This window comes from Lepisosteus oculatus, chromosome 4, assembly GCF_040954835.1.
Source record: "Lepisosteus oculatus isolate fLepOcu1 chromosome 4, fLepOcu1.hap2, whole genome shotgun sequence".
In the NCBI taxonomy this organism is placed as follows: Eukaryota; Metazoa; Chordata; class Actinopteri; order Semionotiformes; family Lepisosteidae; genus Lepisosteus; species Lepisosteus oculatus.
The window spans coordinates 15,053,133-15,072,535 of NC_090699.1; the positions used below are offsets into that span (position 1 = coordinate 15,053,133).

At 40.4% G+C, this 19,403-nt stretch overlaps 1 protein-coding gene across 3 annotated transcripts in view; it reads left to right on the forward strand.

Annotated features, from left to right (window-relative positions):
- Positions 1-936: 936 nt before the first annotated feature.
- Positions 937-19,403, forward strand: part of LOC138238130 (zinc-binding protein A33-like) — a 29,558-nt gene continuing 11,091 nt past the window's right edge. The window contains exons 1-9 of one of the 3 annotated variants that reach the window (XM_069188130.1): positions 937-1,017; positions 1,299-1,594; positions 2,439-2,489; positions 4,384-4,404; positions 4,985-5,005; positions 5,268-5,288; positions 6,767-6,784; positions 8,094-8,120; positions 8,251-9,732. In XM_069188130.1, coding sequence (XP_069044231.1) covers positions 1,327-1,594; positions 2,439-2,489; positions 4,384-4,404; positions 4,985-5,005; positions 5,268-5,288; positions 6,767-6,784; positions 8,094-8,120; positions 8,251-8,792 — 969 coding nt within the window. In that variant the 5' untranslated portion in view covers positions 937-1,017; positions 1,299-1,326 and the 3' untranslated portion in view covers positions 8,793-9,732. Of the gene's footprint in view, positions 1,018-1,298; positions 1,595-2,438; positions 2,490-4,383; positions 4,405-4,984; positions 5,006-5,267; positions 5,289-6,766; positions 6,785-8,093; positions 8,121-8,250; positions 9,733-19,403 lie in introns of those variants that run through there. The other 2 variants (XM_069188132.1, XM_069188129.1) reach the window with 2 other exon arrangements.

Sequence of the window (19,403 nt, forward strand, 5' to 3'; positions counted from 1 at the left end):
TTAAGGTATATTCCAAGCAATATAACTGCAGGCAAATAGACTCCACAGGTTAAAATTTGTCATCAGATGGGTTGATCAACAAATGTTTCCTGTAAGGTCACAGGTCAGCGGTGTGTATCTGTGGTCACTGATAAGTTCATACACACTCACTGTCCATGAGGGACTCCTGCTCTGCTCCTTGTGGGAGCAGTCTTGTGGGATTCTTCCCCATTGTCGTCATAAAGCCTGGAGAAGCCCGTGCTTGTTCACTGGTCTCTGAGCCCAAACAGCCACAGTTCACCCCAGATCACCCCAGCAGTGATTAATGTCAGAGGTACATTAATTGTGAGAACTGTTCACTGGTGTCTGAGCCCTGGAAGCCCATTGGGATGGCAGTGTGTGGGGATCCTCATTTTTATAGCTCATTCGAAAAACGACAATGCAGTGTGTGCAGAGTAACAGCAGTGCTTTTGAGTTTTCAGGTGCATATCTTGATGTAATCAAGTCTCAAAGCCTTACTCCTTCCAGTGGAGGAATAACTGCTGATCAAAGTCATGAAAAGACAAAGTATTGGAGGCATAACTGCTTATCTAATGAATTCCAAGGGGCAAGACGAGCTGTGGACTTTGTAACAGTTAACGCTTGTTTCGTTCTTACTGTACTGTAAATATTTTCACTGGAAAAAAATACTCTTGGTTCTCATTGTAGGAAATGATGTAATACTTGTTTAATGCAAGTGGAAAAAATCCTGATTATCATGATCTTTAAATTGAACAATAAGAAAAATAATCACTGAATTTAGGAAGGTATGAGGTTTATTTAGGCAAGTAAAAGTTTTATTAAGTTCATCAGGACAGGAAAAAAGTTCTGACATAGCAGCTACCCAAGATCCCGCCCCAAGACACACTTGTGAAACAGCAGGTTTGAAGAGTGACGTCAGCAAGTCAAAGCCACAGAGAAGAACTCTGACAGAGAGACGACAAGACAGACGACATTCATACTATAACTACATATACAGTATATTGTACTGTAGTTCAGGTGGGTAGCTGCGTCAGCATGCGTAGGCTGCAAAGGAACAAGTAATAGGTTTATTCCATGCTGAAAAAAAAGAAAGAGAACACAACGACCAAAACGTTGTGTTCTCTTTCTTCTTTTTTTTCAGCATGGAATAAACCTATATATTGTACTGTAACTGTACCGTATAGTTTGCTTGAAATCACCTCAGTTTTCATTTTTATTGGTATTCAACAGAGTAACTGGGTTGAACTTTAGCTTTTTTTGCAGTGCATTTGGCGTAATTGTGCTATAAATATTCACAGAGAAACTGTGAGAAGAGCTTTATAGAAAATGAGCTCAGCCATCAAGGACCACATCATCCACAGCCTGAAGAGTCTGGATTCAGACAGGTTGAAGAGATTTAAGGACAAGCTCATTGACATGGGAGGAGGAGGCAAGTTCCCTAGAGCAGAAGCAATCAACTATGATGCCATAGAGCTGGCAACACGTCTGATTGCTGTCTATCAGGAACACGGCGCTGTTAAAAAGACAATTACAATTCTGCATGGCATTCACGAAAACAAAGTCGCTTCAGATCTGGAAAGCAAGATAGAATGTGGTAAGTTCTAAAGGTGATTCTTTTAAAATCAGACTCTTTTTTTGGTGTTTTACTTCACAGAATAGTTAAAAGCTTGTGTTGTTGTTCTTCTCTTTCTTAAAGAGAGGTTTCCTTTTCAGATCTATATTGAATGTCTCATCACAGTAAAAGAGGTTAAATATACAGTAGCTGCTCATTATTAGAGTATACTGATAGAAATGGAGGATGTCATAACAAATAAGGGGACCTTATCTTTACTAAAGCTATGTATTCTGTTTTTAAAAACAAGCAAAATGCTTCATAAAACAAGTGTCTCTACACAGTTGTAAATGAAAGGTCAGGAAAGGGTCAAACCCTGATCTCACCCACTGACACCTTCCCATGTATGCACTTCATGAGCCTGTGTGACTCTCCTCCCTCCTGCACGAAGTCATTGTGCTTCAGCAGCTTCCTGGCTCATCCAGACACACAGGTTGCCATTCTGACAGCCACTGGCAAGTTCAGAAAACAAGTTGAGATCAGGCCCCTACTCAGAACAGAAACTTGAGTCACTCATTGTGACTTTATTCTAGTTCTGGAGTTCTGTATGCACATTATCTACATATCGTGATATACTGTATATGTGCACTGTATTGTACCGTGATCTATGCATGAAAGAAAAACAAATGAAAAGTGTTCATTTATATTTTATAAATACACCTCTGCAATGATACTGACTGTACCGCAGTAGGTCAGAAAGATCATGAAATCTGCTGGGTGGCAGCTGAGTGCTGGAGTCTGGTTGTGAGAGTGTGGAGCTCCGTACTGTTACTGCAGTCATCAGTGTTTCACCCGTACTGACATTTTCCTTCATTGTCATTGACAGATGACTCTTCTGATGAGGACGAGGATGATGATGAAGATGAGGATGAGGACGGTGAGTATTTATCATTTATTTAACATTTTCAATATTTCAGAAGAGCTGCCATCTTGTCTGAACCTGCCATCCTCTCACAATGTTTTTTTGATAATGAAGAACAGAGAACAGAGAGAACAAAACAATTTTCTGATCTTATCCTTCATTCCTGAGACTCTCAGCTTTAGACTACTTTGAAAAAACCTTTACCAGTAACACAATACCTATTAAATCTCTATCCTCTGTTTTCCTTTGCCTGCAGATGACTTTGTTGGAGCCTTAGCTAAGTAACTTGAGTGTTTTTGGTTTGTGCAGATTGTAAAACTGCTGCTATATTTATTAATGCCTATAAGGCTGAATATGCAGGCATCTGTTTCCTGTAGTGGACATGAATTGTTGGGTACTGTACACAGTTATGGTCAGAGCGTTGTTGGCATTGCTGACTTGCAGCGCTGAGGCCCTGGGTTCACTTCCGGATTGGGAGTGCTGTCTGTGTGGAGTTGACATGTTCTCCCCGTGTTGTTTCTGCAGCTGCTCTTATTTCCTCTGATAATCCAAAGACATGCTGACAGGTTAACTGGCTCCTGGGAAATCTGGCCCTGGTGTGAGTCTGTCTGTGTGTCTTGTAATGGACTGGCATCCTGTGCAGGGTGTATCCTTGTGCCTGTTGCTTTCTGGGATAGGCTCTGACTTCCCTGTAGCCCATAAAGTGGTTAGAACATGGATGGACGGGTGAATAGATGCACACGAGCCCTGTTTTCAGTCTCACTGGCATCTTGTACAACAGCTCTTCTCTATGACTTTGACATAAACCTGGGCCTTCATACCTGTTCTGTTTCTGATTTGATCTTAACAAAGCCCTTTGTTTCAGGGAAGAGAAAGAGCTATCTCAAGGCAAGTTAAAAAACCAATAAGTGGGTTCATCTCTAAAACCTCAATGGTCACAAAAGTTGCTGCATTTCATTTCCTCTTAAATAAGAACGACTCATTACCAATCAACTGGTAGAACCTGCAGGACCAAGATAATGAGAAGGAATCTGCTCCTCATGGGATGAGCTTGTAAGGGATAATGAAAGTAAAATACATTCACACCTTCATGCCAGATACATGAGAACATAAGAAAGTGTGCAAAGAAGCGTGAGGCCACTTAGTCCATTTTGCTCATTTGGTTTTTAGTTTGAAAAACTATACAGTACTTCCTGTTCCTGATTCTCATGAGAGGTTTACATTTCGGGGGCAGACTGTGTAATTTTGCAGTGAACAGTGGATTTTGTTGCTTTCACTCACACACTTGTGAGACTGTTGCCTCATTAACACTTGTTTTGAGATTTCCTTTTCCCCTCTGATATTTTGCTAGAGAATTGACTGCACTCGTGACAACAGTGGTGGTAGTAGTGACAGCTGCAGTGATAGTAGTGACTGCAGTAAAGTAGTGACAGTAGTATTAGAGGGAATGACAGTGGTAGTAATAGTAGTGACAGCAGAATTGGTGGTAGTTTCAGTGGTAGTGACTGCACTAAAATAGTGACAGTAGTGGTACAAGTAGTGACAGTAGTAGTGGTAGTAATGACAGTGGTATTGACAGCAGTAGTGACAACAATACTTACTGCAGTAGCGGCTGCAGTAGTGACTGCAGTACAGTTGTAGTGCAGTAGTAGTAGTAATGACATTAGTAGTGATTGCAGTAGTGCTGTCAAACTTTCATCATAAAAAAAATTCAAAGATACTGCAGGTCTTGATCTACAATAAATGTTTGCAAGGATGATGTATGTGCAGCCGGCCTTTTGTGTGCACTAAAGAATCCAGGAGGATCACACAAAAAATCATCAGTGCTATTACTGATTTCAGCACTGATATATTTTATCAAGCTTTTTATTTTCCTTTTTTTGACATGTTTTTTTATTTGCATTGACAGAAGAGACTTCTAAAGAGATGGGTAAGTTTTAAATATTTTTAGTAACAAGAGAAGGAATATTTTCAATATTGGAAACCTTAATACACCTTAAGATGTTCCTTAAGATATGTCTTAATACACATCTGCACTATGCACGTTTTACCTAGTGTACCATTTTTTTGGTCTCACTACTACATATTTATTTTCCAGAAAATATATGTCATCCCTGTTGTCTACATTGTTTAGTGTTGTCTGTTGTACTGTGCATGTCCCGAGAGATCAGCGCGATTAAGAATTCCAATGTACGTCTACATACAGTATGGCAATATACTACTCTACTCTCCCTCTCCTCCAAAAAAAAGGATTAGAGAAGTGTGCATTATATATTACAGTGCACCTAACATAATATTTTATGTAATGCTTGAACATTTCCAATCAGAATTGTCATGCAATGTATTACCTTTCCATGCCTTAAACAGTTTTGAAACAAGCATGAAGTGAATTCAGTAGAACTACAGTATTTGATTTGAATCATCCTATTCCTCTGTAGAGAAAGCAGTGAATAGGTCTGTATTGCGGAAGTAGGAGTTAAACCTGTCTGACTTTTGTGTTTTACCCACAGATGAGCTTTTAAAACAACTGCGTAAGTACTCTGTCTGTGTGTGTCTTTGTGTTTTAACAGTAATGTTTCTACCAATGAAAGTACTGATGTTTAGACAGACAGATGCTACAGTAGTGTCTTTTGGACTCATATGTGCAGGTCTGCTTCTACAACACTGAAAGCTGTGACAATAACATAACCCAAGCAGTCTAGCATTCAAACTGTATGTACATTAAACAAGAATCTTAGTTTTAATTAATATTAAAATCCATCCAACCCATGCTTTCCTTTATTTTGCCTGCAGGCCGGCTTGCTGTGGAGCTGGGTGAGTAGCCTATGTGTGCTGTTCTACCCTAAAATTTCTACTGAACTTCATTTACATGACTCCTGAAAGAGCAGACTAACTGGACAGAGTGCAGTCAGTGCTGGAAGGGAGCAATGTTAGCCACAGCTCCACCTTGTCAGCCTTATTACCAGCTCACAAGTCAGAAAATTATTAAAATAAGCAGATGTTGGTGTTTTGGGATGATTATATGCATACAATTAAAATGATCTAAAATTACCATGTAAGTGGTATGATGAGCAGAGTCAACATCTGTAAATAATCAGAACAAGATCAGATCCACACCAGAGATTCCTCTGCTGAGTGAAAAATTAATCAACTACACATAAATTACTTTTATTCAGTAAATATATTCTGAATAATAATAATAATAATAATAAGAAGAAGAAGAAGAAGAAGAAGAAGAAGAAGAAGAAATATTTTTAATGTTATATAATAATAATTACCTAAAAATAAAAAAATGCTTTATTTCCACTATACTAATATACCACAGTTATTTACATTGAAGAAAAAAACAAAGCAGACAAAAAAAAACAGTAAGAATCTCCCAGATTATACACTACCTGACAATCAAGAATATAGATTCTTCAGTACTAGTTAACCGTCTGTGTTGGTCTTCTTCATAATTTCAAGTAATAATACAGAGATCACTACTGCCATGACAACAGTATTATTGCAATGTTGCAGAGCTGTAGTTACAGTAGCAGGAACAGGTGTTGGGACAATAGTAATGCAGTAGTGACAGCAGTATTCACAGTAATAGTGACAGCAGTGACTGCAGTAATAAACGTAGTAGAGACTGTAGCAGTACAGTATATAGTGGTAGTAGTGCCAGCAGTAGTAACTGCAAAAGTGACAGTAAAGTCATTATTAGTGACAGTTGTAGGGGATTTTGTGATTTTACTGGGAGAATCATTAATTGTAGCAGTAATCATGCGGTAGTTCGTTATGGCTTTTAGAAAATCAATCGTCAGAACAACTAACAACGCACAGACACGGATTTGATGCACGAAACACATTTATTAAACATAAATTGTGCACCAAACATATATCAGTCTGCATGGATACAGGCGGCAGACCTTACTGTGAGGGTTATCAATATACAAGGTACACAATCTCAAAGAGATGCAAACACAAAGAGATACAGAACAGAGCATATATTTTAATACTGTATATCGTTCGGCTATACCAAATCGCTAGTCAGTGTCATTACCCACTGTTATACTAGACTCGGAAGTACAGCAGAAGCAACAGTAGGATCTACAGTAGTAGTGCAGTGGTGGCAGTACTGACAGCAGTGGTTTGTGCCTGTACCCTTTGCATCTCAGAGCTGAGCATCAGTTCAAGATAAGATCAGTGTTTACAGGTTGCACGTGATTTGAGCTAATGAAAGTGAGCTCACTGCCATCTCAATCTCTCAATCTCCCAGTTCTCTGATACCCTTTTTCTTATTGTTATAGAAAGATGCAGACCTGGAGGTAAGGAAAATATGTCCTGTTACGTAGTTCCAATACCTCAGTTGGATGTGTTCCACTAAGTGTATACCTGTATACTTAATACATATTTCTATAGATGCTGCATGGATTTGGATGTAATGCAATTATTGGATTTCATATTAGAAAATGTCTGCGTTTTATTTTTCCCTTAAATTCCAGAGATTTTCTTCTCCGCTGTGACATCAGTGGCTGTCCTAGTAAATAGGCTTCTCAGATTCTGCTTCTTTGTCTGCTGTAACGATTTGATAAAGCACTCTCACTGACATGCAAACAGCATCAATATGGTTGTTTCTGTTCAAGTCAAAAGTGGTAGGAGTTTCTGAAATATCCCCACCTGGTGGGGCAGGTTTACTGTCCCAGGAGTCTGAATGATCCTCTAGATCTCATCTCCCCAAATAAAAGAGTGAGCATCACTCTTCCTGATATTTGCTAGGCAGCTCTTTTTCATTAATAAATAAATAATCCTTACACATATAGAGGCTTTTTAGGACACTGCACTCAAAGCTCTTCACAGATAACAGGGACTCCCCTCCACCAGCACCAATGCGCAGCCCCACCTGGATGATGCAACAGCAGCCATAGAGTGATGAAGCCAGTTCAGAGACGGGGATAATTAGGAAGCCATGACTGGTAAAGGCCAGGGGGAAATTTGGCGGGGACATCAGGGTAACACCTCTACTCTTTTCGAAAAACACCCTGGGATTTTTAATGACCACATACAGTATAGTCTGGACCTCAGTTTTACTAAGACTGAAGCTTTTATACAGTACAGTCCCCATTGTGTATGTCTATTGATGTCACATTTTCAAGTCTGTCTGTAGCATGTTTTTCCTGGGAGTCAGGTCTGCTCTTTCTATGGAGGCACCTACTCCTCCAGCTTGTTGTTTTTTCAGAAGGAGCTCTCTGAAGCAAGACCTTGAAGTCAGGATCCTGCTTGTATACTGAGGTCATAGCCCTCCTCACAGGAGTCTGAGCCCTTTCTCTGTTCCAGAGCTTCTGACTGTGAAGCACTGAGGCAGAGCTGTGGCTCAGGGACAGAGAGCAGTTCAAACTCCACTGTGGGAGGAGCAGCATCACACAGCACTGTCTCCAGCTGGACACACCCCTGACACACAAGATCACCCTGCTGCACACCTGATCTCAACACAGACAGCAGTGAGACACACCTGTTCACACACCTGATCTCAACACAGACAGCAGTGAAGACAATCTTATTTTATTTCCAGCTGCAAACTGATATAAAATTTGTTACAGTTTTTTTTCTTTTACTATCATTCCTTTCTCTTTACAGAATTTGAGAGGGCACGCAGGAATGCAGGTGAGACTGTTTGCTTTCTCAAGCATTCGTCAATCTCATTAAAATACACAAAGTACAGGTTCAGTGCCCAGGGATTACTTAACACTGTTCATCCACAGATCTTCTCATTCGTCTCCTTTCTTGTCCATAGTGGACGTGACTCTGGACCCTAGAACAGCTCATCCCCGTCTCATTGTGTCTAGGAATGGGAAACAAGTCAGACATGGTGACATACGACAGGATCTCCCGGACAATCCAGAGAGATTTACTTCCTGTGTCAATGTCCTGGGAAAGGATGGGATCACCTCAGGTCGACACTACTGGGAGGTGAAGGTTGGAAAGAAGACTGAGTGGGATTTAGGAGTTGTCAGAGAGTCTATCAAAAGGAAGGGGCAGATCACACTGAGTCCTGAGGATGGGTTCTGGATGGTGTGGTTGAGGGATGGAAGTTACAAAGCAATCACAACCCCTTCTGTCAAGCTACCCCTGACCATGAAGCCCCGGAAGGTGGGGGTGTATGTGGATTATGAGGGGGGGCAGGTCTCCTTTTACAATGTGGAGGAGGAGTCTCATATTTATACGTTCACTTGCAACTTCAGGGAGAAGATCTACCCTTTCTTCAGCCCCTGTAAAAATGATGGGGGTAAAAACTCAGCCCCACTGATCATCACTCCTGTCAGTCCCTCTGAGTGACACACAATATCTGTTGGAGGGGCAGCATGTATAATAACTGCTGTATCTTTTGGGTTCACTGATTTATCACAGATAGGTTGTACTATTATTTTGCATTGGGTTTGTTGATCCTGTAAGAAATGAAAGAGAAATCACTTTTACTTGAACTCTGTTTCCACTGATTTCTGATCCTCTGTAGGATCAAGCATTTCAAGCATCCCAACAGCCTCTGAGAGTTACAAAAATGACATTTAGATCAGCAAGATGAAATTATTAAATCTGTGATAGCTGTCAGCCAGAGATTTTCATGAAAATCATTATGCTTTCAAATCTAGTAATAAAAAAGTGAAAATTCATTCATTTAAAATTCATTTTTTTAATTATTGTTTTTTTATGTTTTAACCTTCCTGCTCATTCCTGTTTCTAGCAACAATGTAAGATAATGACAGAAAGATACTGAAAACTAAGTAAATATTTATGTTGAATAAAAGTAATAATGTCCTTTATTCACCTAACATTGGACATAAGACAATACTGTACAAACAAGCAAAATAAATGTTCTTTCTCTGATTGTTTAGAGATTGTCCACACAGTACAGCAGATGTAAGTGAGTTTATGATTGGTGACCTCAGCTCTATTTGTGGAATAATACATGCAGACAGCTCCCCGGGTCTGGAACTGAACCCCAGACCCCAGCAATGAAAGACAGCAATGCTCATCACTGCACCACCATGATGCTTATCCCTTTATTCTGGAAATGTCCCTTCGCTATGAGATTGGAGCTGTTTATGAATATTTTTTTATCTGTTATGTGTTAAAATACAGGCTTCTCAATGAAACTGGGTTCTTCTTTCTTAAATAATTTGTTCATCAACGGTACCAAACTTGGATGCTGTCACTCTCAGACAAACTGTAAACCGCTTATTGACTTCTGCACTAATAAATAAATCCATTTTGGGAATTTGCTAATCCATCCATACATCTTCTAAGCAGTCCTAATTCATGGACATAAGGTAGCAGGAGCCAGTCCAATAAGCAACAGGAGCAAGACAAGACACCCGTCTGTCTCAGGGCAGACACACAGACACACTCACATCAGGCCTAATGTTCCCAGGAACCAATTAACCTACCAGTGTGTGTTTGTAATGTGGGAGAAAACCAGAGTACCTGGAAAAAACCCATATGAGTACAGAGAACAGGTAAACTCCACACAGACAGCACCCAAGGAACTGAACCCTGGGTCACAGCAATGCTCACTACCCTGTACCTACAGTAGGAATAATCTAAAGGCAGGACATACTTTCAACAGATAAACATCACCAAAGCCACCGAGCACAAGTGGAGTTCTCTGGATTACAGTTGATCATTCCAAGTCCAGTCAAAGTCCATGTCACTGCCAAACCAACTGTATACAGGATATAGAGAATCTTTTGTGGAATACTCGAAATAACTATTTTAAAAAGATACAAAGAAGAAAAATAAAAAAAATAAATAAAACGCCCACATACAGTGTCATATACAAAATACTATAAAATGCTGTGTTACATTGAAATTACCAATACTGCAAATACTTTAAGAAATAATTGTATGATAGTGTTGAGATGAGTCACTGAATAGGTTCAGGATACAGTAAGTGCTCTTCCAGAACTACTTTGTTCCAGATTAGGCACATCTTAGTCTTCTTCTCGAGCACAGGAGCTCAAACAGGGGAAAGAGCTGAGTATAATAACCACTAATACAATAATCAATACAATACAATTCAGAACAATACAATTGTACAATCAATACAATACAATACAATATTGTACAATACTGTACTGTAACTGTACTGTATTAGCTTACTTGAAATCATTGGTATTTAAGGAAAGCTCAACCATCAAGGATCACATCATCAACAGCATTGACCATTTGGATTCAGACAGGTTGAAGAGACTTAAGAACAAGCTCTTTGGAAGATGAGGCCAGTTTCCTGGGGTGGAAGTAGCCAACTGTGACAAGATAGAACTGGTATTGTCTAATTGCTGTCCTTCAGGAATATGGTGAAGTTAGCCTGACATTTGGTGTATCATTCATGAAAACAGCTCAATCAGTTCAGAACTGAAAAGCATGTTGGGACTGTCATGCCCAGACAGGTAGCCCTTGGTAGCCAGGAGAGACTGCAGTGCTTCTCTGAACGAACACATTTCTCATTTCTCATGTAGCTCCAATTGCTGGGTTGTGTGCATATTCACCCCTCCTTGACCATCTATAAATCACCCGAACTGCCATTAACCATTAACCACTACACTCTGGTCTGTCCCCGCGTCTCTCAGTTCTTATTATTATTAGTTATTCTTAAACTAATTCTAGAATAAACCCTCTTCCAGACTCCTAGCCCCAAACTCCAGTTACCTGAACTTGCCTTGACCCTGTTCTGTCTGAAACATTCCCATGGGTTATTATCCTGCCTATATAACCAGCCTTTTTCCCAGCCTGGATCCAGCTCTGACATTTTTTCCTCTTTTCTCTATAATCTCCGACAGTTTCCGGAAATCGCGGACCATCTGCAGTTGGATTGCATTCCGGCCTTTAGATGTAGCAGTCAGTCTGAATAAACCATGTCATAACAGCAACATAGTAAGTGCTAAAGGTGATTTTTTTAAATATTCAGAGTTATGTTGTGGTTTTCTACTACACGGAATAGTTTTTTTACCCACTTATAGAGCGTTACCTTTTAAAATTTATATTGTATGTCCCATCACAGTAAAATAAGTTTAGATGTTTATTGTTTCAAAAAACTGACAAAAATTGAGAAAGTCATAACAAGTGAGGGGACCTTATCTTTACTAAACTAATCTTTCTTTAGTTAATAAGCAAAATGCTTCAGAAGACATCTCTCTCATCTCTCATCTCAGACACAGTTTTAAATGAAAGGTCAGGAGGAGGTCAAGCCATAACCTCACACACTTACGAGTTTCTGTGTATGTTTCTCATTTTGTTTTCGCCTCCCTCTCACCACCCAGTCATTGTGCTTGCAGCAGCTTCCTGGCTCATCCTTACAGAACAGATCGCCTTTCTGTCAGCCACTGGCAAGTTCAGAAAACAAGTTCAGATCATGCCCCTACTCAGAAAAGAAATGTGAGTCACTCATTGTGACTTTATTCTAGTTCTGGAGTTCTGTATGCATACGATTTACGTACCATGATGTATATATGAACAAGTAAAAGTTTATTCCATGCTGAAAAGGGAAGAAAAGAAACACAACGTTTCAGCTGTGGAGCCTTCTTTGGGTATGAGAAAGAGAGGGAAGTCGGTAGCGTATAAAGCATAGGAGAACACAGACTGAGAAATCAGAGTGATCATGGCCGTTAGAGGTGAAATGAGACTATGGGCTTGTAGAGATCTTTACTCCTGACAGTCATTGATGCAGTCTCTGAGTCTCCTTCTTATTTCCCCAATGTAGATGGTTGGGCATTGTCTGCAAGAGATGCAGTTAATAAGGTTGCTGGAGGTACAAGATGTCATCTGAGCAATCCAGAATTGTTCTGAGCGTGGTGTTAGATATATATTTTCAGGTGATGCAGTTAGTTCTGTTGCAGGGGAAAGAGCCTGTTGTGGATGGTTGTTGAGGGTGGTCAAAGGAGCTGTGAACAAGGAAGTTACACAGATTAGGTGGGCAGTGATATGAGATGATGGGAGGTCATAAAAAAGGGTACCAATGGAAGGATCATCCTGTAAGATGGAAAGTTCTTGTTAATGGTCCTGGGGATAGAAAGTGTGTTAGGGTGGTAGGGAAGCACCAAAGGAATGTGGTTGTGAGGTGGTAAACTCATCACTTCCTGATTGAGTTTATGATCTGTGGTCTGTTTTTGGCTCAGGTGAGGGCCTTGTTGATAACATGGGTGGGGTATCCTCTGTTGATGAAAAAAGTGCATTTTGAGTGCTTGGTTTTGGAAAAACATGAGGAACTGTGAAAAAGGGAGAGAATTTTTAGAATTTCAGGTGGGTAGTTCAGGTGGGTATGTTTATTTAGTATGTTTAGGGTGAAATGAGCTGTACAGGATTTAGCTTTGTGAATCTGTGGGTTTGTAATAGACCGAAGTAGAGAGTCCTGGATGGTTAGTGAATAAGTTTATGTCTAGAAACAGAAGAGTATTGGAAGATATGTTAACTGTATATTTGTGGGAAGGGTGGAAGTTGATGAAGTGATGCTGGAATTGTTCTAGCTGTTCATTAGAGCATGTGGCGGTACCGATGTAGTCATCGATGTATCGCCTGTAGAGGTCAGAGACAAAGCATGTGTACGAAGCGAAGAAGCATTCTTCTACCCAAAAATATTGGCATAGCTGGGTCCCATCCTGGTGCCCATGGCGACTCCACTAACCTGCTGATAAAAAAAAGTAGTGACAATGGTAGTGGTAGTGTCATAAAAGCTTTTTCAGGACCTTATGCAGACGGCAGAATCCGGAGGGGAGTGAGAGAAACACAGGGAAAAAGACTAGGAAAAAGCCGGAGTGGGATCCGGCGAAGGGTCGGGGGAATAAAGAGGGTAACGGGGCCAGGCGCTCCCAGCCCTGGACCCAGATGGTCAGGAGCCAGTTGTGAAGTCGATGCCATCAAGGCCCTCCTGGACTCACTGCTAAACGGGCTTCCAGGCGTCCATCTTCCAAAGCTGAGCCCAGGCTGGTAGGAGCGTCTGGCTTTTGTAGGACTGGGGCTGGAACCGGAGGCAGGTGTAGGAAATCAAAGATAAACAAGAAAGGGCTTCCTTGTCCTTAAGAAGAAGGGTAATGGTGGTAGAGCAGAGAAGTGCAGAGACCTTTTTGTGGGCAGTGGCTCAAAAGGGGAGAAGGGGCACTTTTCGGGGCAGGATTTGTAACATTAGAGTATCCTGGATGCAAATCAGTGCCCACTTGTATTTCTGTGTTTTTTAATTTTACAGGAAGTTTGGATGTGACTTCAGAGACATTATAATATTCACAACCTTGGCAAAAAATGGTTGTCCATAATTGCTGATTAACATAATTGTTGTTTGATTAACAGACAATATATTATACACCCTCTACTGAGCATATACTTTATTTTCCTGATATAATAATCATCAACTTTATTTTATATAGCAACTTAAAGGGTGGCTTCTTGAAGCGCTTTACAGAATGACAACAACAATAAATACAAACAATACACAAGATAAAACACAATTACAATATACAGAGCAGACCATGGATGGTGGTACTAAGAAAAGCAGAGGGGTAAAGAATGGAACCAGTTAAGTAAAGCCTCTTCTAAAGAAGAAGGTTTTAAATCTGGATTTGAAGGAGTTTAGAGAAGGTGACTCTCTGATATCCTTGGGAAGAGAGTTCCAGAGTTTGGGGGCATAACAGGAGAGGACCCTGTCACCCATAGAATGAAGACGGGCTTGGGGGACAGTTAGAAGACCAGAATTAGAAGAGCGAAGGTTGTGAGGTGGGGAGTAGGGCGATAATAGTTCAGACAGGTACTGAGGTGCCAGGCCATGCAGAGCCTTATAGGTTAGAATGAGGATATTAAAGTCCACACGGAATTTGACAGGAAGCCAGTGCAAGGATCCCAGGATAGGAGTAATGTGAACACTTGCACTAGACCCATTCAGGATTCCGTCTGCTGAATTTTGGACACACTGCAGTTTTATCAATGTAGATTTAGATACCCCAGAGAGTAGAGCTCTACAGTAGTAAATTCGGGAGAACATAATTGTGTTGATCAGCTTTTCAGCCACAGTAAGTGATAACATAGGGCGTAATCTAGCGATATTTTTGAGGTGAAAAAAAGATGTTTAAAAAATATGCTGAACATGTGGGTCGAATGTTAAGCCAGAATCAAATATCACCCCTAGGTTTTTTCATTTAGACTGAAGCTCAAGTACAGAACCATCTACAGACAGGGTTACAGGAATGGCATTACAAAGTTGATGGAGGTGCCGATAAGCATGACTTCAGTCTTGTCGCAGTTAAGATGAAGGAGATTTTGAATCATCCAAGTTTTTGTCAGACATGCAATTAGATAAAATAGAGAAAGCTACATCGGGGTAAGGTTTGGTAAGGATGTATCATCAGTATTATCAGCATGGAAATGATAGGTGAGGCCATGTGATCTTAAAAGCTGACCAAGTGGAAACATGTGTTGTGTCAAACAAATGACAGCAAACTGGGTGTCAGTGTAGCAGAAGTCTTCTTTATTACATATGCATATGGGAGCCTAGCTCTTGCAGGCCAGACTCAAAGAAGTATTACAAAGAGTGGTCTTTTTGTACAGTAAAGTCTGTAAAACTTGTCCATAAAAGGGATTTGACATCGGCTGTGGACATGAAGAAGAGTTAAGCAAGTTTCTCATTGTTTTTGTAACACTGCCAGGAACATATTGCAGTTATGCCTTGCGATTACAACAGACATGACAGGTCAGCATATACAGACAAAAGTGGAACTACATACTTTCACAACTGCTGGAGTGGAAAGTTTCAAGACAAGTGTTTAAGATATCAAAGACTTATAGAAGAATTAAGAATAATTTTATCACATGTAAATGCCCAGTATCGAGCCCTGAGGAACACCAGACTTAACAAGACCAATTTCAGACCTACTATATACCCATTAAGACAGACAAAGTGACAGGGATCAGTGAGGTAAGACTTGAACCACTTGAGAGCAGTGTCAGAAACTCCAAACACAGTCTCAAGACGTGAAAGTAAGATGTTATGGTCAACAGTGTCAAAAGCAGCACTGAGATCAAGAAGGATGAGTATAGAAAGAGAACCAGAATCAGAAGCTATTAGAAGATCGTTAGTGACTTTGACCAGGGCGGTTTCTGTGCTGTGAAGTTGACGGAAGCCAGATTGGAGGGGTTCGAAAAGGTTGTTTGTCATGAGGTGGTTACGTAACTGAAATGTGACAGCACGTTCCAGAATTTTTGGAAGAAAGGGTAAGTTGGAGATGGGGAGAACATTGTTTAGATTGTCGAGAGCCATGTTAGGCTTTTTTGGCATGGGGGTAATGGCAGCAGTTTTGAGGACCGTTAGTACAATGTCAGTGCTCAAGGATTCATTTATAATATTGAGGACAACGGGACAGAGAGAAGAGAAACAGGACTGAAATAAAGTGGTGGGAATGGGATCTAAAATAGATGTGGTGGGTTTCATGTGTGTAACTAGTTTATTAAGGGATGTTGAGTCCAGAAGAGAGATGTTGGAGAGAGAAGAACCAGAAAAGTTCCCCTCGTAACACTTTTGTGTTTCACCTACAGATGAGCTTCCAAGACTACTGTGTAAGTTGTTTGTCTGTGTGTCTATGTGTTTTAACATTGCTATTTTTCTCCTGATGAGTCAGTAAGTTTAAACAGATACATACTAGATTCTTTGGTACACATTTTGTATGTGCAGGTGTGCTTCTACAACACTGAAAGCTGTGACAATAACACTATTATTTCTTGTACTGGCATGTCATCATATCTGCTGTTTCCTTTGAATCTACACTTAATGGAAACTTTGTATAGAATGTAGGTCACAATGGATAACGACGCCTGCTAAACAAATGTGAGATGTTTTTCAAGATTTTCAATATAAGTAGGGACTAACAAGCAGTCTAATATTCAAACTGTATGATCATTAATCAAGAATCTCAGTTTAAATTAATATTAAAATCCATCCAACACATGCTTTCCTTTATTTTGCCTGTAGGCCGGCTTGCTGTGGACCTGGGTGAGTAGCCAAAGTGTTGCAGAACTTCATTTTCATGATTCCTGAAAGAGTAGAGTAACACAGTACAGCAGATGTAAGTGAGCTTATGATTGGTGACCTCAGGTCTATTTGTGGAATAACTACATGCAGACAGCTCCCCAGGTCTGGAACTGAACCCCAGACCCCAGCAATGAAAGGTAGCAATGCTGTGTCACGGATGTTGGAAGGGACAAACCGTGGAATGGCAGGAGAGTGAAAAAAGACCCATATGCGTAGCGGAGGAACGGGGGTTAGCCCGGGCTCAGCAGTTCAAGAGTCGGATAGAAACCAATGCCCTCAGGCAGTGGACATGGGGAGATGCTAGGCGGGTCTCAGGACATCTGAAACTCAATGCTGAACAAAGGTGAATGAGAGACCCGGAAATATATAGCCTCAGAGAGAGAGACACTGGAAGGACAGCAAAGCACAGGAAACTAGGGACAGGAAAGAGTAGGAGTACCTTCTGGCTGCAGAGGGTGTGACATGCTGTTCACTGCACCACCGTGCTGCTTATCCCTTTATTCTGGAAATGCCCCTGCACTACAAGACAGTAGCTGTTTATAAATACTTTTTTATCTGTTATGTGTTAAAAAAGCATGCTTCTTAATGAAATGGGATTCTTCTTTCATAAATATATAATTTGTTCAGCATTGGTACCACATTTTGTTCTTTTGCTTTATGCTAAAAACGTGGAAACCCACACTCTCAGTCAAACAGTAAACTGCTTACTGGATTCCTCACAGATAAATAAATCCACACTGGGGATTTGCTCATCCATCTAAACCTCTTCTAACCACTTCTCCTAATTCAGGGTCATGGCAGGAGCCAGTCCCAACAAGCAACAGGAGCAAGACAGGATACACCCTGGACAGGACAACCACCCCATCACAGGGCAGGCAGACACACAGACACACAGACACACTGGACAGGACACCACCAGGAGGAAACCCACATGAACACGGAGAACAGGCAAACTCCACAAAGACAGCACCCCAGGAATTAGGCCCAGGGCCGCAGCAATGTGAAACAACATTGCTCACCACTCTGCCACCTTGGAATCTTCAAATGGAAGAACAAACTTTCTCTGGATTGAAATCCAGTCCAGTCCAGTCAAAGTCAAACCAAACCAGCCTCACGGGTTAAAAGGAAATTTTTTGTGGTGTTACAAAAAGATTCAAAGTAAAGAAAGAAATATTCCTGAATAACAAACACATACAGTATCATACAGTATACGAAATACTATAAAATGATGCACTATATTGAACACAGAATCCACCAATTTACCAATAAATACTTTAATACTGTAAATAGTTTTATAACAGTTGAGATGAGACACTGAATAGCGTCAGAGTAGATGCTTCTGCAGAACTACTCTAGATTTGAGACAGGAAACTCATTCGCAATTTAAGAAGCTTGTGGTTAAGAAAAGGCTATAACAAAGATGAAAGCGGACTGAAGATATGACAAATGAAACGGAAACACGAAGGGTTTTACAAACTGACACCTCACCTCCGTGCTCCTTGTGTGACCTAAAGCACGTCCCTCTGCCTTTGTAATTATCTCTGAACTGCAGAGAAAAACCTCAGTGTCTGTCAACAGTTCTTCCACTTCCATTTTCCAGATCAAGTCTTCAAAATTGCCTTGACAGCAAAAGCAGAGACTTCTAATAAAATTATTACAATACAGCACCTATAAAAAAAAACTATTTTAAAATGCAGAGGAAAATATTTATACATTGCAGGTATAGGGGGAAGTCCAATTATTTCACTTAGATTAAGTGTTATTAAAGATTTCTAGTAAGGTTTGTGTGCCTTTACCTATAGCCTGTTGCTTGTTACAGGAATGTAGCTAAAGAGGAACCGTTCTGTGATCTCAGTCGCAGGATGATCTAAAGGTCTTTGTATGTGGGAAGACTTTCCTAGGACAGTCCAGATCCAGTTGTCCATAAGCCCTAAGATGGATGTCCACTGCAAGCTCCTGAATGTCCAGCAGATAGCCTAGATACCTGGGCTGGACATAATCTTAAAAGTCACAGGCCATGGACAATCATCCAAGAAGATTATCAACCAGCCAGAGACCTGACGGGAATGGAGACACACTCCACCTGGTAGCTTCTTGACCAATCACCAACTGTATTTTCCCCAGTTAAAAAGTTGTGCATCACCTCTAACTTTCCCGCTGAACCAATTTGGCTGACTGACAACAGAACCATGTGCCAGCCACACTTGTTGTCTAAACTTTGGTACTTAAACGTTTTTCTGAAGCTCCAAGTTTGAGACTAAGCCAGTACTTAAAGACAGAATTATTTAAGCATCAATGCAGCAGAGCACAGATTGGACAGCACTGTGACAGACACAGTCAGCTTTTCCCCTATCGGTCTCCGCTGGAGTTACGAATCCACGTTTGTGGTTGAGTATAATATAATATCGACTATTACTGTCCTCGAGAATTCAATTGTTACATTAACACATGTTGATACCAATTTAATTAATTTAAGTAACACTATTTACTTATTAGAACCTGAATATTGATGTGTTTATAAGGAGCTAGTGTAATTGATCTTGTACTATGTGTATTATCCTTGTTTTATGAAACATTCCTTTATACTCATTATAGCTCAATAATTCTCATGTGCCATCTGAATCAAATCCGACTCTTGTGTATTTACCTCAAATGCTTTTATGTACAAATTGTTTTATACTTAAATAGATGCATTCTGTGTGTTGTGAATCCTCCTGAAGAGTCCCTGTTGTTCTGCTGATTGATTCCTAATAGCCAAAGTAAACTCACACTGTTTACTGTTACAACTAAATATTCTGTCAGTAAATTCACACAAAACTCCAAAACAGGTCTCCACTGGATTAAGGTATATTCCAAGCAATATAACTGCAGGCAAATAGACT